Source organism: Hevea brasiliensis, chromosome 18, assembly GCF_030052815.1.
Source record: "Hevea brasiliensis isolate MT/VB/25A 57/8 chromosome 18, ASM3005281v1, whole genome shotgun sequence".
Lineage (NCBI taxonomy): Eukaryota > Viridiplantae > Streptophyta > Magnoliopsida > Malpighiales > Euphorbiaceae > Hevea > Hevea brasiliensis.
Window position 1 is genome coordinate 52,577,643 of NC_079510.1, and position 22,730 is coordinate 52,600,372.

General features: G+C 34.3%; 2 protein-coding genes, 1 non-coding gene and 1 pseudogene across 3 annotated transcripts; all 4 read left to right on the plus strand.

The window, feature by feature from the left end:
• Positions 1-231: 231 nt before the first annotated feature.
• On the plus strand, positions 232-4,026 carry LOC131176005 (probable receptor-like serine/threonine-protein kinase At4g34500; annotated as a pseudogene).
• A 2,667-nt stretch (positions 4,027-6,693) lies between these two features.
• LOC110649068 (cyclase-associated protein 1) lies at positions 6,694-13,659 on the plus strand. Its single transcript, XM_021803478.2, has 10 exons — positions 6,694-7,354; positions 8,161-8,329; positions 8,414-8,478; positions 10,818-11,112; positions 11,209-11,356; positions 11,454-11,563; positions 11,716-11,771; positions 11,891-11,947; positions 12,101-12,244; positions 13,247-13,659. The coding sequence occupies exons 1-10, from the start codon at positions 7,076-7,078 to the stop codon at positions 13,331-13,333; spliced, it is 1,410 nt and encodes a 469-aa protein (XP_021659170.2). The 5' UTR covers positions 6,694-7,075; the 3' UTR covers positions 13,334-13,659.
• A 2,511-nt stretch (positions 13,660-16,170) lies between these two features.
• On the plus strand, positions 16,171-19,273 carry LOC110649066 (glucan endo-1,3-beta-glucosidase 7). Its single transcript, XM_058140815.1, has 6 exons — positions 16,171-16,443; positions 16,656-16,951; positions 17,141-17,509; positions 17,631-17,957; positions 18,074-18,362; positions 18,995-19,273. Exons 1-6 carry the CDS (start codon positions 16,383-16,385, stop codon positions 19,030-19,032), a joined length of 1,380 nt encoding a protein of 459 aa, XP_057996798.1. The 5' UTR covers positions 16,171-16,382; the 3' UTR covers positions 19,033-19,273.
• A 697-nt stretch (positions 19,274-19,970) lies between these two features.
• Positions 19,971-20,042, plus strand: TRNAE-UUC (transfer RNA glutamic acid (anticodon UUC)). The gene has a single exon. It is a non-coding gene; the product is annotated as a tRNA-Glu (tRNA).
• Positions 20,043-22,730: the final 2,688 nt, after the last annotated feature.

Sequence of the window (22,730 nt, forward strand, 5' to 3'; positions counted from 1 at the left end):
AGTTCAATTTTATAAAAATATTTTATAATTTATAAATAAAATATATATATTAAAATTTATATATTTTAATTGATTTATATAAATTATTATATAAATATCTCATCCAATTGGTAAAATTTTCTGTTTTATTACCGGTTTACTTCTGAGTGTCATTTTTGTAATAAACTAAGATACGCAGGCACAAAATGTAACTCGTAACTCAACGTTTCCTTCAACCTGTCTGCTTCTTCTCCTTTGCTACTTGGCCTTTACTTTGTAATTTTTTATCCGTTGAAACCGCACTTTTATTTTTCCTCCTCGCCCCGTTCTCTTTTTTCCCTGCAAACTCTTAAATTTTCCACTGATTCCCGCAACTTTCTCGTCAACCAAACACTCACATTTCTCCCATCGAATTCCCTTCCGCTACCTGCCGGTAACCGCTCAATGTCGGCCTCCGGCACCGATACCTCCTCCTACAACAACACTGGCAACTCTTTGCCTCACAAGCTCACCTCAAAAACATCATTTCTCAATCTAAAGCTCTATGTTTTGATCGCAATTATTTCACTATGCATACTTTTAGTTTTACTTCTTGTTTTCCTATGCATCCGCTTGAACAGGATTTCCCGGAAACGGAGCAAAGTGCTCTCTAAGCAGAGTTCCGGTTTGATCCCGTTAGTATCCAAAGAAATTGTAGAAATAAATGCTTTGGATCGGAAAGGAAATGACGAGAAAGAGGAGGTCAAAACTGGAGATGTGAATTTCATAAAGAAGAAGGAGATTGAGGCTGTTGTTGATTTGGAGATCGGAGAAGGGAAGCCGAAGCAGAAGAAAAGTGGAGAGAGTGATGAAGCGTCTTGCAGCACGAGTAGTGACGTGTCGTCGATGGAGGCACAGCAGAATATCGGGTGGGGCCGCTGGTATAGCTTGAATGAGCTGGAGATTGCGACACGTGGATTCTCGGAGGAGAATGTGATCGGTGAAGGAGGATACGGCGTTGTGTATAGAGGAGTATTAAAGGATGGGTCTGTGGTGGCTGTGAAGAATCTGCTTAACAACAAGTGAGTGTTCTCTAAAGTAATTGGAAATTCATGTTTAGGATTCTTTTTGTTTCTCTAGAAAATGGTTTCAAAGAAATTTTCTGTTTTACTTTAGTTGCTATAGTCAATGTTAATTGGAAGTAAGAAAAGATATAATCTGGACCGGTATCATCTTTGTGTGTCGGTGCCAGATGTTCTTTGGTGTGGGGTTTAGGAAAAGCAGATGGCTGCTTTCTTCCCTCTTTAGTTCTTTTTCATTTTTATTTCTCATCGATTCGAACTTTCTCAAACTTCAACTATTTTAACGTTACCTATGAGCTTACTTTTAACTTTTTTGTCATCAAGATGCATAGGTGTTGATCTCATTTGACTTTTTTCAGGATGTGGTATTCCAAACAGTGTACCGTATCCAGTTGGGTTTATGGAATAACCATGGCTATAGACCATCAATTATTTTTTCTTCATAGAAAATTATGGATAGGGAATCATCTATTTTTACTTCTCCAGTTGGTCAATATTAATAACAATAAATTTGTAGTTGCTATTGTATTAGTAGCCTAATTGCTGAGTATGATATTAATGTTCAAATACCTGCATCTTTGTCTCCTATTAAAAAGAAAATCTATCTCCTGAGGGAATTTGTGAAGCAGAATTGCAATGTTTCATAACATCTCTGTTACTTTAAGAACATTCTAATTATTTTAATGACTACCTGAAAAAAAAAATCTGGATAAAGTTCATATGCTGTGAGTTTTGTATTTGTAGGGGTCAGGCTGAGAAGGAGTTCAGGGTGGAAGTTGAAGCCATTGGAAAAGTAAGGCATAAGAACTTGGTCGGTCTAATTGGATATTGCGCAGAAGGTGCTCGGAGGTATTTCCATATGCCAGTTTGGCTCTGTTATTGTGCATTTAAATTGAGAATTATTTTCTTCTTTCTGCTCATGGGTGATTTCATTGGCCTTGCAGGATGCTTGTTTATGAATATGTTGACAATGGGAATTTAGAGCAATGGTTACATGGTGATGTAGGACCTGTTAGCCCTCTAACCTGGGATATCCGAATGAAGATTGCCATTGGGACAGCAAAAGGGTGCAATATTCTTGTTTCCTTGAGCCTTAAATTTTTGTTAGTTTTTGGTTCCAAAAGATGCTAATAGTGTTGATTTTGTTAATCAGTCGACATTAATTATTTGAGCACCAATAAAGTTCTGAATATGGAATTTTCCATCATTTCTCTTGCAACTTTCATTGATCCTGTAATTCATCTCACTTTGTATCTTCTGTTTGAAATTATACTTTTCTGTAACCGCCACTTCATTGGATTGACTTGATGGTGTTCTTTGGCAAAGCTTCAGGAACTGTAGTTGTTGCTGGCTGACAATTTCATGGAACTTTTTTTTTTCCCTTTTTAGTTACACATTTCCTATCTTTCTTTTTCTATGAAGTTTTATGGGTTCCTATATCTGCTGCAGGCTAGCCTATTTGCATGAAGGTTTAGAACCTAAAGTCGTGCACCGTGATGTAAAATCCAGTAATATACTTCTGGATAAAAAATGGAATCCAAAGGTCTCTGACTTTGGATTGGCCAAGCTTCTGGGTTCTGAGTCGAGCTATGTCACTACCCGTGTTATGGGAACATTCGGGTTTGTACTTTCTTGCATTCCTAATTCGGTTATTCAATACTGAGCTATTGAAACTTAGATGTGAATGACAAGTAAACCTTTAAAAATAAATGTGAATGACATGTAAACCTTTAACATTAATTTGTTGTCATTTTGTTCCAGATATGTTTCCCCTGATTATGCAAGTACAGGTATGCTTAATGAGGGGAGTGATGTGTATAGTTTTGGAGTTCTTCTTATGGAGATGATAACAGGAAGGAGCCCAATTGATTACTCCAGGCCAGCTGGAGAGGTGATTATCAAGTTTTGTTACTGTTGCATGGATATTAAAGAGACAACACCAACATAACTCTGTTTCTGTTGAATTTATCTTAGATGAACTTGGTTGACTGGTTTAAAGGAATGGTGGCCAGTCATCGTGGAGAAGAGGTTTTAGACCCTCTAATTGAAGTTCAGCCTTCTCCAAGAGCTTTTAAACGAACCTTGCTTGTTTGTCTTCGATGTATAGATTTGGATGCCATTAGCGACCAAAAATGGGGCAAGTCGTTCATATGCTTGATGCAGATGACTTTCCTTTTCGTGCTGTAAGTCCACCTATGCCTCTTATATTATGTATAATTTTGAACAATAATGTTTGTTATGTGCTTTCTACTATTTTCATGAATGTTGCTTTGAATTCTCCTCATTCTGTTTGTATTGATTTCATAAATATTTCATAAAAATTCAATAGAAGTATTAGCCAGCAAGGATGCTCATATAGTTGCAAATGAGATTTTGTGTATCACTGTACTTGGCAATTGACTCCCTTAACACCTGCTCTTCTCAAAATCATTGTTATATAGCATCAATACTGTATATGTTCTGTTAATGCATTAGGGACACTGGCATATGTCATGCCGGTCTTAATTTGTTGCAATAGAATCTACTTGAGGGTTGCCATTCTGGATTTTAACTACTGCAGCAACTGCAAGAAAAACCTTTTTTACTTGTTCTTTTCTTAATAGATTTGAATTCATACTTTAGAATTTCTTACTAGTCGCTAGTTATTTGCCACAAATTTAGCCATTTGTATACTTTTGTACTCTTACTTTCAGAAGAAGTTTTTGATGAGCCTATTAATCTGCTGTTAGTTGGTTCTCCTTCTTCAGTTGCAAATTTAAAAGCTTTCTGTGCTCAAACTCGTGGATTTTCATTTTTATTAAAAAAAATAACAAAATAAACCTCAGTTGAGAGTTTTTTTTTTTGCCCGGTTGCTGCAGGAACTTAGATCAATTAGGGAGAAAGATCTTCCCCCTTCTCATGCAGCTGTGTCCAACAAAGTTCCACATCCAACCAAGCATGCAGGGGAGAGTGATGTAGAAAGATCAAAGCGAAGATGATTGTAGTTCCTGATTTCAAATTATTTTGTAGTATAATTTTTTATTTGGTATACAACTATACAGACATGTGTACTCAATGTGTATATTTTACCTTTTAACCTTTTGGATATTCCACATTTTGATGATGCATTAGGCATCTTAGAGTTAAAATGAGCCTTGTAAATATGGATCATATTTGGATATGTGAAATCTCAGCTTACTTCTCATGAATATCAAAATCTTTTATCAGTATTTTAGGCTAACATGTACATTCTGATGAATGTTGATTGATATATATTTGAAACGTCTAGCTTATGTTATCTATGACAGAACTCTCAGTAAATCAGTACGATCCTTCTATGTTTCTACTTAATGCAGACACCGATCCTTTGTTTTGCTTGCGCTATATCCTTAAGAATATAATAGAGATATCAGAGATGGCCGGTTTCTGAAGGGACAAAGAAAGATGCAGAAGCTTCAAAATTCAGTCAGTTACCACGCATGGGAAGCCTCTGCCTTGGTCATCATGGTAGAAATTCTGTTGCTTTCACTAATATATTGTTGTAATTGGTTGCTGTGTCCTAGTTTACTGCAATCACCAATTGCTATATCACAAGCCCTATCAACACGATTATACATTAGCACACATGTCCCTTAATGCGAGTCTGTGTCTTCATGTGCAAATTATAGATAGACTACTTAGGATGTCGAATTTTCCCTTTGTCAAGTGTGCCAAGAGTTAGAACTACTTTTTCTTGGAATCAAACTTATTGTTCATATTTCCTTTTCCAACGAATTTGTTCTTCTCCTGTCCTTTTCAACAACCTACATCAAGGGTAAGCTTGAGGCTTTCAAAAATAAAAAAAAAAAAAATAAAAGAAAGGTAAGGTTAAGTAAGGGGGAAACAAAATGGGGCTGTTCCGACCCCCCGCCGGCGGGGGCGGAGAGAAGGTGGGTCCTAAGACTTAAAAGCTAAAGTCAAAGACAAAAAGCAGATCAACATTTGATGATCTTATTAACTCAGGATTTAGTCCTTTCAGACAGTGAAATTAATAGTTTCACCTTCATATAACACATGCTGTTCTCCTTATTTAAATGGTGGATTCTGTATTGCAGTACACTTGTGGGATGCTCTTGTCCCTGCCAATTAAGACATCGTCTTTCATGCAATAAAACGAAATCAAATGGCTTGTCTTCCTGCGAGTGGAAATGGGCTCTAGCAATAATGATTTTCTCATGTTTGCCTACGAAGGAGAAGTTTTGTTCTCACACAATTGTCATTTGTCGCCGCTCCCGAAAACAAGTAAATAACAGATAAAATAATATGAGAAATTACCTAAAGGCTAAAGCTATCTAGCTCCCCAAAGGGTCTTTCAGGGAGTCGCTCCTCTCTTTATAGGGTCGTGTCACTTTGATCAAGTTGATACTTTATGTCTTACTTCTTGACTCTTGAATTCCAAAATCAATGTGTTACGAAACTGAGTGTGTAACTTGAAATTTTATTTGGAGTTCTTCGATCCATATATTGAAATTGATAAGTTGGGATGTGGTTTGTAGACTGTAAATACTGGAAGGTTTAGTCTTCACCGGTTGAGATTTGTGAATAAAGCGTTCATGATGAAAATAGCTTATAATACTTCTTTTTGTGCTGGTGCCTTATTTAAAATGTAGAATTTTGTCATTATTTTATTTAATTAATTTTTCTTTTGTTAATTCTTATATTTGAAATGGAAAATTTTAATTTTTTTTACTTAAAAAGTTTTTTCATTTTAAAAAATTAGAAATTAAATGTGATATTATAAAAATTAATTGAATTCTTCTCTTATAAGTGATTTATTTTAAAAAAAGTGTATTTATTTATGTTCTCAGCAGCAAATATGGTTGTACAGACAATGTGATTCAAATTTCATCTTAATCTTATTTTTTAACGTCTCTTATTTGCAGTAGCTTCGTTGGAACTTCCAAGCAGCCTACAGAAGGTTATATTGGGATTAAGCACTGATTTTTGCACTGTTATAAGATGGATTTGAAAATGGGCGAATCTTTATAGTTTTTAGGGGCTTCCCTTCCTATTGATTCGGTTGGTTTTTATTTTGTCTCAGGTTGCCAAAACTTCCCTTACTCTGAATTTAGTGAATTATTCTCATTTTGGAAATGACTAGACAGCAAGTGCCATTAGCGTAAAGCCCTTCTCCAATTACATGGGTAACCTTGAATATTTGACGGGGGTGTTTTTTAAGAAGATTCATTAGCATTTGCCGTTGGTTTTCTGAGAGGCTTCCAAAGTCATTTATTAGGTGATTTTCTATTTATTTTGGTTTGATTTCATACTAAATCAATGGTTTTGGTTTGTGATTCAATTGAAATCCTCTCCAACCAACAAGTGTCATCTCATATTTGCCAAAAAAAACCCACCTTAAGTAAACCGACCACCGGTTTATTCTAGTTCCGGTGACCTCATGATTCGGATCGATTTTCGATTCGAAATGATTTGATGCAATTTGTCTATTTTTAATTTGATTCTAATTCAGTCTCGGTTTTAATGTAAAAAAAAATAAAAGAATCTAATATGATTTTTAAAAAAAATAAGAAAAATGTTGAATTAGGTTGATTCCCATTTAAAACCACTAGTTCAAAATGATTTCAATTTAGATTTAAGGAGGGGATCGAAATCAACCCTTTATCTCCTAGTTTTGAACTAATCCTATAAACCAAAATTATTAATCCGATTTGATTCATGGTTTCAATTTAATGAATTGAGAAAGTAAAATTTTTAAAAATTTTGAGAGCTTCGAAAACTTTACCTCCTTTCAAGACTTTTCACCAGACAAATCCACCGCTGCCATGTCTTCCCTTCGAAAACCACCACCCATCGCTTTCCGAAAAGGTTAACTAATCTCTCTTTCCCCCTTTTCTACTTTCGGTGACCGCAAAAGCTTTCTCCCATTAAAATCCACAGGCGCAATCAGTCCTTCAGATCTGCTCTATCTCTGACAAAAACTTCCAGAGAGAGAAGAAAGGGACAAAGGTCAGTTATCTATAGAGTGAGGAGGGAAAGAGGTAGGGCTTCTCTGCGCCATGGAGGAAAAGCTGATCTCCAGGCTCGAATCGGCCGTGGCGCGGTTGGAGGCGCTGTCAGTTTCGGCATTCAGGGACCGCGGCGTTGCGGACTTTGGTGGAGCTGATGTGACCGTGGATCCGTCAATTGTGGCATTCGACGATCTCTTAGGGCAGTTCTTTGGTAGGGTTTCGGCTGCTGCTGAGAAGATTGGAGGACAGGTTTTGGAGGTTACGAAGATTGTACAAGAAGCTTTTAGAGTTCAGAAGGAGCTTCTCGTTAAGGCTAAGCAAACTCAGGTAGTGGTTTTGTCGTTGGTTTTTTTCATTTTTGTTTTTACTTTATGGAGCTTTGTTTGTAGCATTTGTTCCACTTTGAAGGAAGAATGATTCGTCTAATTGTTCATGCAATATCGGGAATATTGAACCTGGAAGTGGAATTGTCATATACTCGGTCCAGTTATTCAGTAGGGATTTTTGAAACAGCTTACTAGATTACGTGTGCATTTTCATCTTAAGAAGTGATTAAACAATAGTTTGTCTCGGTTGGATTCTACATTTTGAGGTGTTTCTGGGCTAGAACTGTTATGTCATCGGTGTGTAGGATTAAAGGGAAATTCGATGAATTTGATTCAGATCATTCGCATGGATATAATTTTATTTTATGGATCTTATGTTTATGTATCTGATCTGGTGGTTCTTAATGTGTATATCTATGAGTGGAAAATGAATAAAGTAAATAATATCGTAATTAGAGGGAAATCGTTCAAAAATGACTGGTTACTTGACTCTCCTTAATTTTTCTTTCGATATCTTTTTTGGGAATATTTAATATCAAAATGTCATGCTTGGGTTGACAAGATCTTTATTTGAACACACATTTCTTGAATTGTGGTATAGTCTTGCACTTGGTGTCAATGTTTTCTGGTCGGAATTGATGTTGTAATTACTGAATGAGAACTCTAAAGATGAAATTAAAACATAGCAAAGTATTAGTGACTAGCTCCAGAGATTGGTCATACGCTGACTTTCCACTTTCAACACATTGTTTCCTTTGTGTAAATCAGATTTTGGTGGTGTTAAATGGTTTTATTTCATCGGTGCAGAAACCTGACCTTGCAGAGTTGGCTGAATTTCTCAAGCCATTGAATGAAGTTATCATGAAAGCAAATGCAATGACAGAGGGAAGGAGATCGGATTTCTTTAACCACTTGAAGTCTGCTGCTGACAGTCTGACAGCTTTGGCATGGATTGCCTATACAGGAAAAGATTGTGGTAAGTAAATTGTGTGGTTTTATATTCTGATAGCATATAATTCGTGATTTTCTTGTCCTTGATTAAATTGCTCTCTCATTTAAGGTATGAGCATGCCTATTGCACATGTTGAAGAGAGTTGGCAAATGGCTGAATTTTACAACAACAAGGTACTTCGTAGCTTTACTGGAAGCCAACCACTGACTTTAGGAAACTGCCTCTTTGTGGACCTATTATTTATTGCTCTAGGCAAAGGATGGAAAAATGATTGAGTGGATGCTTGGCGAGGATGTTAAAGAATTAGATGTTAATTCCTAATTCTGCAATTCTTTCCCTCTTATTTTTTGTTTTCATATCGCTATCATACTATGTTATTCACATATGACATCTTTAAGCAGGATATGTGATGCAGTCAAGGAAAATTAAATTAAGGAATTATTTTGATTTAATTTTTCATTGTAATATTGAGAAGTTTAGGTTTTCATTATTTAGGAATTCTATTATTATTTAGGAATATACTAAGGAGATCTATTAGGGTTAGTATTTTCCTAGTTAATATTGATTTAGTGTTTTCATATTTTGGGATTCCTAATCCTAGTAGTAGTAGGATTAATATTAGCCTATAAATACCTATGTAACTTGCGTATTTTTTCTAGTGGTTATTATTATTGACAATTGAAAAATTAATAGAAATTTGAGAGTTCTTTTTCTTTTCCTCTTTGAGTGTTTGATGTAGAACACAAAGAACACTCAAAAGGGAAGAGAAACAAATCTCAAATTTTTTATTAATTTTCAATTGTCCATATCAGTAATGATAAGCTCTCTAGTAAAATACCTTGATGACAAGGTATTTGTAGTATATTAGTAATCCTAATACTATTAGAATTAAGAATCCTACAATAAAAAAAATACTAAATCAATCTAACTTGGAACGTAAAACTGACACTAACTAGGAAATTTTAAATAATAGATTTTCTAAATAATTAAAATGAATAATAGAAACCAATTATAATAGAAAACCTAAATGAAAGATCGTAATTTTACAGTTAAAAAATAAATAAAAACAATTATTAAATATAGTTTTCCTTGATTCTGTCATTATCGAACCAATAGAACAAACAAAAGGAAAAGAAATAACTCTCTAAAGTTCGAATGATTTTCAATTGTCAATAATAATCTTGACCAATATAGGTGGACAATATATGTATTTATGGTTTAATAACTAGTCCTACTACTATTACTATGATTAACAAAATACTAAACGAATATTAATTAAGAATACCAAACCAACAACACTAACTAGGAATTCTAAGCAGTAGAATTCATAAATAATTAAAATTTCTAAATAATGGGAACCTAAACTTCCTAATTATAACATAAAATTTGAATGAAAGATCTTAAATTTACAACTAAAAGTTAAATAGAAATAATTTCTAAATCTAGTTTTCTTGTCTGCATCACTGATTCACTGTTCTTTGTGGTTCTACATTAATTTGGTGTCAGACCATAGAGAAGATAGAGAAAGAAGAAGAGCAGGCCGTCACCGTGAAGAAGATAATGGAAATTGAAATTTATCTAATTCTCTTGTTCCTAATGAATCAAAGTGACTTTGAGCTATAGTTGTGATTAATTTTACATGTTCAGATGTTTCCATGGATATGAAGGAAACAATGAAGTTCATCGTTTCTATCTTATTGCTAATATTGAAGAAGATAAGAGCCAACTGTTCGCCAAATTTAGTTAATTCTTTATCACTACAAAATTTGATGTTGAGTTTTTCTCCAACTAGGGGAGAATGATGCAGAAACTAAATTGAGGAATTATTTTATTCTAATTTTTCATTATAAAGTTAAGAACTTTAGGTTTTTATTATTTAGGAAATTTAATTAGGAAGTAATATTTCTATTATTTAAGAATATTTAAAGAGTTCTATCAGGTTTAGTATTTTTCTAGTTAGTATTGATTTAGTGTTTTCCAATTTTGGGATTCTTGATCCTAGTAGTAATAGGATTAATATTATTCTCTAAATATGTATGCAAATTAGGTATTATTCTAGAGCTTATTATTATTATTATTATTATTATTATTATTATTATTATTGATCCAAGATCGTTAAAAGTGGAGAAAGAGAATCCATACAGCTGACCCCAAATTTTAGGATAAAGTCTTAGTTGAGTTGAGTTGAGTTGAGTTGAGTTATTGACAATTGAAAATTAATAGAAATTTGAGAGTTTATTTCTTTTCCTTTTGAGTGTTCCTTGTGGTTCTACTTCAATATGTTACCCCTAATAGTCACTATTCATATGAGGGGAAATTGTACCAAGTTAGGAAAGGAAATTTGAAGCTTAGACCTTTATTGAGGGGTGATCTTTATTAATTTCATTGTTGGTATTTGATACTTCTATCACAATGCTGTACTTGCTTGATCTAATTGCGCATCAACAGTTTGTTTAGCCTAGGAGTAAACTAATCTTAACTTGTTGCTGACATACTCCATTGCAACATTCAGATTCTTGTAGAGTACAAAAGCAAGGACCCAAATCATGTTGAGTGGGCCAAAGCCATGAAGGAGTTATATCTTCCAGGTTTGAGGGATTATGTTAAGAGTAATTATCCCTTGGGCCCAACATGGGGTGTTTCTGGCAAAGCACCAGCTTCTGCTCCATCTAAAGCTCCTGCTCCTCCACCACCTCCACCTGCCTCTCTCTTCAGTGCTGAATCTTCTCAGCCTTCGTCATCAAAGCCAAAAGAAGGGATGGCTGCTGTTTTCCAAGAAATCAACACAAGCAAGTCTGTGACTGCAGGTACTTTTCAGATTAGATAAAAACCTTTTCCCCTTGAGTGTATATTGGACTATTCTGATTTTGTTTTTTAATTATTATTAATTTTTTGCTCTTCAGGTCTTAGAAAGGTCACAGCTGATATGAAGACGAAGAACCGTGCAGATAGAACTGGTGTTGTTGGTACCAGTGAGAAGGAAGGCCGTACTAGTTCACCTTCTTTTTCTAAGGCAGGACCTCCAAAACTTGAGCTTCAAATGGGTCGTAAGTGAGTATGCCTCATTTTTATATTCTCGTTTGATTTATATTTGAGCTGCCATGTTGATGTAGAGTTTGATTTGTGTGTTGCATCCTTTTTCTTGCAGGTGGGTTGTTGAAAATCAAATTGGAAGAAAGAATTTAGTAATTGATGACTGTGATGCAAAACAGTCAGTATATGTTTTTGGTTGCAAAGATTCTGTTTTGCAGATTCAAGGTAACTCTTAATTTTCTTATAAGCCTGATCACCTTACCATTTTATGCTAACCATTCTAAGCATGCACGAACTTTGCTATATGTCAATGGATCTACATTGCATTTCTGCCTAGAAAACCTGAGAAACCTAATTTTGATTCTGACAATTTGCAGGGAAAGTCAACAATATAACCGTTGACAAATGCACTAAGATGGGAGTTGTATTTACGGTTAGTATGAAAGATCTCAAAAATTGAAAAAGAAGGACAAGAGGAAAAGAAATATTACTCTGGTATGATTATATTTTTAGGTTTGATGTCTCACTTCACATTCTCAACTTGATAAACAGGATGTTGTGGCTGCTTGTGAGATTGTAAATTGCAGTGGTGTTGAGGTGCAATGCCAGGTATTTTCTATATTATTTATAAATTTTCTGTGTAGAATCCCTAAATATTTTTAAAATGTCTTACATTTAAATTCTAGGATATCAAGTCAATTCTTTGTTTATGTAGTACTGGTGTGATCTAATTTAGATATATGGAAATTGTGCCAAATCTAGGGTTCGTCCCCAACTGTTTCTGTGGACAACACATCAGGCTGCCTGTTATATTTAAGCAAAGATTCTTTGGGAGCATCTATAACTACTGCCAAGTCAAGCGAGATCAATGTTTTGATACCGGGTGCAGAGTCTAATGGTGATTGGGTAAGTTTTAGACTTCGTTAACTTCTCAAAGACTTAGTTGATTATCCATCATCCCCTTTTTCTGCTTAAGTTATGGTTTATGTAAAGAGGTCGTAGGATGTGGTTGGCTGGTTTATACAAAAGATTCTTTCACCTTCCAGAGTGTAAGCAAAAATCATCATATTCATTTTTGTTGCCAAGCATTTGGGCTTCTTTTTTCTTTTTTTATTCTGATTTTGCCGAAGGCAGCTATGGTTTAATCTGTCCTAGACATTGCCATATTAGAAGTTTCTGATAATTGAATAATGCCTAGGTGCATTAATTGTTGGCTTGTGTATAGTAGCATAGGAAGACATTTTCAGAGTGCATCGAGTATAAAAATGTTAGGCACTATTTTGAGATCCTTTTTGCCTTTGACTTCTATGAGCTTTCAATATGACACACCTGCCTAATTAAATTGTACACCTGTGGCTGTCAACCTCTGCAGATATTTTGTGACATGGTGGGAATATTATTATATGCTATCTAGTGATTTCGAGCGGATCGATTTTACCAACATTTAAGTGGGTTAAATAGATGGTTTTTGGGGGATGTCTAGCATTTTTGAAAAATGCATTGTTTGGCTAGATTAATGATATGACTTTGGATCCCAGTTGATTTCTGGATCTTTAGCTCTAGATTCTTGAGGTTTACAATCCACGATAATGAAAGCTAGATTTCTATATTATTTGGACCAGGCAACTGAAGAAGCTGGCCTTTATTTTGGTGCTAGATGTGGATAACTTTTCAAATGCATGATGTTATATTCACAAAGTTTTATGATGCAAAAGTCGACATAAACATCTATAAGAATAAACTGCCACAAATTTTGTCATTCACTGGTCATACATTTGGCATGTTTGGGAGATCAATTTGAAGATGTATTATATTGGATTAAAATGTTCACTAATATGCTATACAAAAATTGCTTGCATACGTGAATTCTGAAATTTTAAATTAATTTATGCATCTTTCTTTTTGTAGGTGGAGCATGCTTTGCCACAACAGTTCATAAATTCTTTTAAAGATGGCCACTTTGAAACTACTCCAGTCTCCCACTCTGGGGGTTGATAGTCTTATATTTCAAAATCAGGTTTCCAGTTTCTTTTTTTTTTTTTTTTTTGGATGGCTGAGGGGTGTGGCTTCAACGCAGAGATGTGTATTTTTTGTTTCCTTGATTCAATTTGCTGTTGATATATGAATGCCATACATTATTTATGGTCTTGGTTATTCTCATGTTTATTCCTTGGGTATAACCAACTTTTGGAAATTTCCTCATTATTTTTTGGTGTTTGTTTCTAGACGTATGTCTTGTTGTGAGGGTTTTCTGACTGCGATTGTGTTGTAATCAGAACCAAGTTTTGTACTATTTTTGTATGTGAAAGTTTCTTATTTTATTTGTTTTTTCCTCAACCCGATCTTTATGTTTATGCCATTGTTTCCCAAAGCTGAACCTGTCATCATCCTGTGAATGTGGGAGTTGAAATCAACAAGTCGAAAAATAATAAGTGATGGGTTGAGGCAGACTTGTTAATTTAAATTTAGCAATAAAGTTCAATGTTCAATTATGTCAATTTTTAGCTTAATTATTAGCTCAAATTAATTTTGATTTAATAAAATATTATTTTTAACAATAGAATATAATTTTTCATGTTTTTAAATTTTAAAAATTATTTATTGTTTAAAAAAAAACTGGCAATTATTGTTTTTTGTAGATAGAAAATTTCATAATTTATTAATAAATATTATAATATAAGTATAATATAATTTCTGTATAAGAGAAAAAAAAAATTTAGACAATTAATTTTTTTTTTTTTTTTTTTTTATAATTTAGATGGAGAAGAATAATTTTCCTGATAGCAATGAATCATGTTTTTGAATAAATGCAATATTTTATTTTTGAAAACTTGCTATTTGCATAAGAGTCTAAAATTAATGAAAAGAGTATACTTATATTTTCATGCTCTATGGGTAGACGTCTATTTGTATTTGAAGATTTAAGTCTTTAATTAAAAGAAATTAATAATTTATATTCTATTTTAAATTATCAAATACTCTATCAAATATCAAATACAATAACAAATAAATATAATTTTTCAAAAGAGAGAAAGTAAGGCTTTAATAATGCAGAAAATAAGATTTTTTTTTTTTTAATTAAGGAGAAAATAGGACTCAATATTAAGGAAATAACTTTAGATTCGTGTCCGATGGGCACAGTTCTGAAGAGCATCAGTGAAAAACTCATTAATTGCTGTCAAAAGAGAAAAACTAAAAAAAAAAAAAAAAAAAAAAAACTGTACTCAACTGTTTAGTTTAACCATGATATTTTTTTTTCCTCTCGTTTTTTACTCCAAATAATGGCAATATTGCAAATATTATAGTTAAACATCTACATAAATTTTTTTAAAAAATTTTGACGTAATATATTTTAGAATTAAATATTTAAACAAAAAAAATATATAAAAATTGATGCCTATTGCAAAACCCAAGTGGTATATTTTCGGCCCTCGCATGCTACAAGCCTGATGGACGTCGCACAAACGCATAATAATGAGAGCGGAACTTTCCTCTCTTGTAATTCATTAAAAAAAAAAAAAAAAAAATCCTCTCGTAGGAAAATTCAGTGATCTGGAAAGAAGAGGAAGGGGCTGGTGAGACAGAAAAGATCTTGCAAGTAAATTTCTCCTCCAAAATACACGTTACGTAACTCATTAATTTTACCTGACATTAAATATGGTGAAGTTCATCCTAAATTGCCTCTACTTTTGTTCGTTTTCAACAGAGTAAATAAATTGTCTAGAGAGCTGATTTCAAATACAAATCTTTTTTTTTTTGGATTATAAACTCAATATTAGGAATAAATGTTAGCCTACCAAAATGAGTTCAATTCGTGGAAAAATTTATTTAAAGATGATTTATTATTAACTTAATAAGTAAATATGTGAATTTTATTTATTTTATATATGGTCCTTTACATATATATGTTGGTTGAACATTGTGTGTTCAATAGGATAAGATTGGCTAGAAGGGACCATGACCCTAAACCTTTTTTTTTTTTTTAAATAATTTATTTATTATTAAAAAAATAAAATCAGTCTAAAATTGTAAATTAACCCCTCAAATGAAATTCAAATTAGCAAATTTAACCTTCTATTAATTTAGTTATAACTTTACCCCAAGTTAAAATTTTTATAAATTTCTTCTGAAATCATTTTTTAATTAATAAAGAAAATTAGAAAATTAAAGTTTTTTATTAAAAAAATTAAATTTCTATTAATAAAGCAAATTAAAAAATTAAAACAATAATAATAAATTATTTTATTAATTATTATTTATAATCATGAAAGAATTTTAGCATGAGATATATTTTAGCATTATTTATAATCATGAGATATATTTTAATTAATAATTTATATAAAACTATTTTTTTTAAATAATAGTTTATATAAAAAATTAAGGGAAAAAGAAAATGAGCAAAAATGGGCAGTGGTCAGCAGAAACGTGCCAATCGTTTTCAGCCAAACAACGGAAGAGAAAGGTACAAGGGCTGAAGCTGAACGCATAGCCGAAAGTGAAAGGCGTCACTTTTAGAAAGTAGTGAGAAATATAAAAATTTTACTCTCCAATGCCATAGCAGATTAGTAGGTGGGTGGCTGAGAGTGCCCAAACTTGACCACCTTTTTTCCCTGCAACTTCTTGCCCCAGCTCATGTATCACTGATTCAATTGAAGGACAGCATCCGCATGTCCCACTCCACAAGGACAGCCATCTAACGTAATCAATCAATTAATTAATTGGATCCCAACGCTACAATCCAAAAATCCCTTCTTCTCTATTCTATTACACAAAAAGTTAATTTTTATTACCCTTATAGTACTCTTCCCTTCTTTTTCTTCTGGCTTTGGGTCCTCTATAGGTATCTAACCCACTCCACTGGATGACAAGCTGCTAGCTTTACTACGCTCTCTCTCTCTCTCTGTCTCTCTCTCTCTCCTCACATTCCCTTCCATAGTTCCCAGCTTCTTTGTCCTTTCAGACCCCCCAAAACCCATTTTCCACATTACTAGAACTAGGAGTCTGCACCATCAAGAAATAGGAAGAAGAAGAAAGAAACAGATACATGGCGTTTTCAAGGCTTATCGTGCTCTTTTTCCTCTTCCAAGCTTTCTTCTTGTTAGCCAGTAAGTTCCAATTTTCCAGCTTTTTTCATTTTGTTAATAGGAATTCTAAACTTGCCAAGTCTTTTCATGTCCACTCTTTTTGTTTGCCATGTCTCACTGATTACAAGGTACCGTGGATATGCTTTTCTTGACACCAAATTCGGAAACGACCTCATCTGCTTCCTTTTTGCTTCTCTAGTTCTCTGGATTTGATTGTTTTTCTTTTCTTGCAGGGTCGCAGTCGTTTATTGGCATTAATTATGGTTTGGTTGCTGACAACCTACCACCACCGGCGGCCACCGCTAAACTTCTGCAATCGACGGCTATACAGAAAGTGAGGCTCTACGGGGCCGATCCAGCGGTTCTTAAGGCTCTTGCCAATACTGGGATTGGCATCGTCATTGGAGCTGGAAATGGTGATATCCCAGCTTTGGCTTCCGATCCCAACTCAGCCACTCAGTGGGTCAACTCGAACGTCTTGCCCTATTACCCGGCTAGCAACATCATTCTCATCACCATTGGTAACGAGGTCACATCACATTTTCTTCGCCTGCAACTTTTTATATACGTATACCTCAAATTTCCATAACAAGCTGCTAAAAGAAATTCTAGTAAAATTGGGTTTTGAAACGAAACAATCAAGAAATGTAATTGGTAGGAGCTAAGGATTCTTATAATATGATTTTTCCAGGGAACTGAATTGAGCTTCACTTGACAGGTAGTGTTGTCTGGGGACCAAAACTTGATCTCTCAACTATTATCCGCAATGCAAAATATGGAAAACGCGCTTAACGCTGCCTCTCTTGGTGGCAAGATCAAGGTCTCCACCGTCCATTCCATGGCCGTCTTGTCTCAGTCTGACCCACCCTCTTCCGGATTGTTCAACCCGTCTTATCAAGATACCATGAGAGGGTTACTCCAATTCCAGAGAGACAACGGGTCACCTCTTGCTATCAACCCTTACCCCTTTTTCGCTTACCAGAGCGACCCCAGACCAGAGACCTTGGCTTTCTGCCTGTTTCAACCCAACTCGGGACGAGTCGACTCGGGCAACGGGATTAAGTACATGAACATGTTTGACGCTCAGGTGAGGTGAAGTCAATAATTAATTAATCGTTTCAATTTTTCGGAAAAACAATAAAAAAAATGGCTGGGCTTGACCCGGCCCAAATAGTCAAGAGTACTCAGGACTGGATTGTGAATTGCAGGTGGATGCTGTGCGATCTGCCTTGAATGCCTTGGGATTCAAGGATATTGAGATTTTGGTTGCTGAGACTGGATGGCCTTACCGCGGTGACAGTAATGAAGTTGGACCCAGTATTGAGAATGCAAGAGCCTATAATGGCAATTTGATTGCTCACCTTAGATCATTGGTTGGTACCCCATTAATGCCCGGAAAATCTGTAGATACATACCTCTTTGCAATCTATGATGAGGATTTGAAGCCTGGGCCTGCCTCCGAAAGAGCATTTGGCCTTTTCAAACCTGACCTTTCCATGACATATGATGTTGGTCTCTCAAAGAGCAGTAGCCTGGTAAGAGATTATATTCATGTTTGCATAGTTTCTTTCATTGAGAAAAGCTGAAACCTAGTGAAAGTTTTCTTGAAATTATATGTTCTGTTCCTGAAATTACGGTGTTTCATCCTTAGACTCCATCGACGCCCCAAACTCCAGCAAGTCCATCAGTAAAACCAACAGGAGCAGGTTGGTGTATGCCCAAGGCTGGTGTTTCTGATGCACAATTGCAAGGAAGTCTTGACTATGCTTGTGGTCAAGGCATAGATTGCAGCCCGATTCAACCAGGAGGTGCCTGTTTCGAGCCAAATACTTTGGTTTCACATGCTGCTTTTGCCATGAATCTCTACTACCAAACTTCTGGCAAGAATCAATGGGATTGTGATTTCTCTCAGACTGCTACACTCACATCCAACAATCCCAGTAATCTTTCTTTTACTTCAGCTTTCTTTTTGATTTATTGAATTCCCACAATGAAACAGTGGCCATATATTATTATAGACTACATATGTGCAAGTCATGTCCTATCTAGAAAATAAATTTGAGAATAATTAATGGCCAACTCTTTAATAAATGGGTATATAACTTTATGAAAAAGGCGATTAGGGAAAATAATTTTAAGAAAAGGTGATATCTCTTTATTGGATTAGCATCACCACTGATATGCATTATTACAATGTGAAAGATTATTAGCTTTTCTTCATTTTCATGAGAATTTTAACAGTGTTTGGATGTGAAGTGAGGGAAGGTTTTATAAAATAAGGTCAGGCTGAGGATTTTGGAAGCTTACCTCTTTTAAAAAAACCTTCCTCCCAAACAAATAAGCATAGCACTTTAAAAACTCATCCTTTACCTTTAAAAACTCTCTCAAAACAAGCTGTAAGGGGGTGATGTCCCCAGTCCCCACCAATAACCTAAAGAAAATTGATCTTTATGGTTGTTTATACTTTATAGCCGTCTTTCTCTCATTTTAAGACTTTTTCCTATTCATTTTTGCTGTTGGCTACACATCTGAATTTTTTTTGTTTTCTTAATCTTGATTTGCTCCCATGTAGGTTATAATGGTTGTGTCTACCCTAGTGGGAGTACCTGACAAAGCAAGAGGAAATCCATTTGATGCTGGAATAAAGAAAGTTGATAGCTAAATAAAAGATGGTAAATTCTTATTGGGGTTCTTATTTATAATAGTAATTGTAAATTCTTCCTTTGATTAGGAAGCATTGGTTGGTGTAGATCTCTATGTCTCTCTTCCCATAGTGATGTGTTCAAATCCTGTTAGGTTGCTCAAAAAAGTTCAATTATGTTAGTGAAGAACTGAACTCAACTTCAAGTCACATGGTTTTGTCATTTGTGTACCATGTTTCAAATTTTCAATCATGTATATCTGATGTGGGTGAGTGGGGCAGGCTGCAAGTTGGCATTTAAGCCCCTTTTTGTATTTTTTTTACCCAGTGCCCTAAACTGCAAATATATTGCAAGTGGCAAGTGAAGATTTATTTTCTCTGAAAAGATTATGAGGCCACATGGTGTCTCAAAAAAATGTTTCTTGTTTAAATCTCTCTACATCATAGATAGTGCAAGAGTCCAATATTTATTTCAAATTATTCTCTTCAATAGTTTGATTTGATCATTCAAGACATTACTCATTTCTTCTGGAGGAGGATTGCTTTGCTTCTACCTACCTCATTCTCATATGCAACAAACAAATAAATAAGGCCCACTTGATTATTGGTGGACATTTAAAAAAAAAAAATAATAACAAATAAGGGTAAAATATGAAAATAAAAACACTCATTTCACTTGTTAATTATACCAAATAATAGAATTCAAATGAATTCTATTATTTTAAAAATATTACAAACACATAAATTTTCTTATAAATTCATTTGAATTAAATTTATTTTAACGGTTCTTAAAAAAAAATTTAACGGTTCATCCGTGTTAACGCTTGGATGCATTGAATTTCTACGCTGGTTATGCAAATTTGTATTAACTTTTTATTAATATTAATGAAAAGGTATAAGCATCGTTTCCGTTGTCGTCCAGCGGTTAGGATATCTGGCTTTCACCCAGGAGACCCGGGTTCGATTCCCGGCAACGGAAATGTTTTTAACTTTTGTTTTATGCTGTATTTTAGGATACACTTTGATATCTATACGACTATAATAATAATAATTATTATTATTATTTATTTAATGCATTTAATATATGCTTGAGTGAATATTAGTTTAATAATTATTATATTTATGTCAAAATATTTACAAAATTAATTAAAAAATATAAATAAAGTATATAAATTTATATATAATATTTAAATATTATAATTTTTAAAAAAATATAAATATATTATTAAAATTTATATTTATTTTTTATTAAATAATTTATATTATATATTAATAATATATAGTGTGGGGAAAATGGAGGGCTTGGATTGACATGGAAGATGAAGGTTTTGAGAGTCTAATAGGAGGAAAGTGCTAGAAAGGGGAAATTGGGAAGGAAAGAAAACAGGAGTAGGGAAAGGGAAGTGGAGAGAAATGTAATAATGAGAGAGCAGCAGAGAAAGTGAATTGCGAAGTAAATGAACTGTATGTAAATTACTTTGTACACCCTTGTGTCTCTCAAAATTTTCCAGTTTGGTATTCATCCATGTCACTAATAATAAATATTAAAAAAAAAAATCTATTTGTCCACATTGTTGTTATAGACATGTGCTGTCTCATGATTGGTTCTTAGAGAAGGCAAAGCTCAAGAGAATTCTGAGTTCTATCATGAACAGATGGGCAATGGGTAGCGACTTTCACTCGATGGCATTAAAAGGTCTAAACCTAAACCACGAGTATACAAAATTAGGAAAAAAGACTGGATCCTCTCAATCATTGACCTCGCCATCCTTATCCTTCACTTGAGGGGGTTGTTGTTCTGTGGGTTGACTTCAATTATTATTCCTTTGGAACTTGATTTACAAAACTAAAATCTTAAAAATAAAATTAAGGGCTGTTTAACATTGTTGTTATTTTTTAAAATATAATAATTAAAAAATATTAAAAAATAATTTAAAATTAAATTTAATATATTTTAATTATATAAATATTAAAATAATAAAATATTTTTTTAATTATTTTTTTAATATTTAAAATAATATTTCTATTTATAAAATTAATTTAAACTCCCTAAATTCAATATTAAACCGCACTAAATTATATGTCCGGCTAGGCTCTTCTTATTTTTTTGGTGAGCTTTCTCTAATTTTGTCAGACAGTGAATGATCATATTCATTTTCCTAGCCCGAAAATGATATCCTGTTTGGGTAGCGCACTAAATTCCTCATAAGCTCTCAGTCTCCATGGGCCGCGCACGGCCAGGGTCCAACCCACCACGACTCCACTTGCGCAGACTCTGGATTCTCCAGGCCCACTCTTAGCACAGAGCTGTTTTTTATGCAGGGCGAAATCAAACCCGAGACCCCCGAAACGTTACGAGGCTCTGATATCACTTAGTCCGAAAAGGTTATCCTGCTCGAATAGCGCACTAAATTTCTCATAAGCTCTCAGTCTCCATGAGCCGCGCGAGAACCTAACAAATTAAGCCCATAATTAAAACAAAAATTTTAAAATAAACTTTATTTAGTCGTGAGTTAAAAATTTAAACGCAATTTTAAGCTTTCTCCTCCAATAATTTTTCTTTTAAAAAATCGCGCATAGTATTCCTCGCCCACAAAATTGATAGTACTATTATTATTTTAAAAATAGGGTAAATAATAAATAACAACAGATCTTTCATAAAAAAGGAAAAGAAAATAAATATCACATAAGAAACCAATTTCTTGTGGGTCCAGATGATCCGTGTCAAGCGCAAGATACATCAACATAGTTGACACGTGGGAACATGTGGGCCCGGCGGCGTTGCCATCACATTCAGTCTCGCTCTTACCTCTACCACTCTGTTACCTCTCAGAAACATTTTTCTTTTCTCAGAGACCTCTTTACCACCACCACCAACTCCTCCTCCTCCGTCTTTGACTCCTCCACCGTATACTCCTCCTTTTCTCTCTCTCAATCTCGGAAGCAGCCATTTCTTTACTCTTCTCGAATCATCGAGATCAAATCTGTTTTTTTCTGAACTACGCCTAATTTTCTTTCGTTCTCTCTCTCTCCTTTTCTGTCTCGCTACTTTACTTTTCAGCTCAGAATCGAATCCGAACTTGAAAAGAAATGGCTGCTTTTAGTTTAATTTTCGGTTTCTTTATAAGAAATGTCTAGTTCAGCGGAGCCAGTTGTAAAGGCCCGCCACGTCGCGGCCACTGAAACGGTGAATAGTCTTAGAGAACGCTTGAAGCAGGCGCCTTCTGTTGCTCGACACTGATGGTATTTTCTGTTTTTTGTCAGATTTTATTGCGTTTTAAAATTTTCTTGTGTTCTTCTGGAATTGGATATTTGTGTTTGTTTCCTCCCTTCCTTTTGGATTTCTTTTTCTCCGAAAATAGATCTGATTGACGTTATGGCAGTTGCCGGATATGCGAGGGCGCAGGGGAAGTCTCAGGTAAGCTTTGGGGCCACCGATCTGGTGTGCTGCAGCGATGCTTCAGGGACATACTGGCAAGGTGAATCATAAACGTTTGCTATATACTATTTGAATTTGTTCATATAAGTATTTGCATACTTGTGTGTGTTTGTTTTCCTTTTTGATTTACTTGTTTTGGTTAGTGTCATTTTTTCTGTAAAGGAAATCACTAAAATTCATTACGACAAATCAGTACACAAAGCGTACAAAATGGATTGAGGAGGGCAG

What these genes read in the sequence shown, in the direction of transcription:
- LOC110649066 (XM_058140815.1), top strand. Translation starts at nt 16,383, where the DNA reads ATGGCGTTTTCAAGGCTTATCGTGCTCTTTTTCCTCTTCCAAGCTTTC. An exon ending in TGAACATGTTTGACGCTCAG is followed by an intron (nt 17,510 to 17,630) that starts GTGAGGTGAAGT and finishes TGTGAATTGCAG; the next exon opens with GTGGATGCTGTGCGATCTGC. An exon ending in TCTCAAAGAGCAGTAGCCTG is followed by an intron (nt 17,958 to 18,073) that starts GTAAGAGATTAT and finishes TTTCATCCTTAG; the next exon opens with ACTCCATCGACGCCCCAAAC.
- LOC110649068 (XM_021803478.2), top strand. Translation starts at nt 7,076, where the DNA reads ATGGAGGAAAAGCTGATCTCCAGGCTCGAATCGGCCGTGGCGCGGTTG. An exon ending in CTATACAGGAAAAGATTGTG is followed by an intron (nt 8,330 to 8,413) that starts GTAAGTAAATTG and finishes CTCTCATTTAAG; the next exon opens with GTATGAGCATGCCTATTGCA. An exon ending in AGATGGGAGTTGTATTTACG is followed by an intron (nt 11,772 to 11,890) that starts GTTAGTATGAAA and finishes CTTGATAAACAG; the next exon opens with GATGTTGTGGCTGCTTGTGA.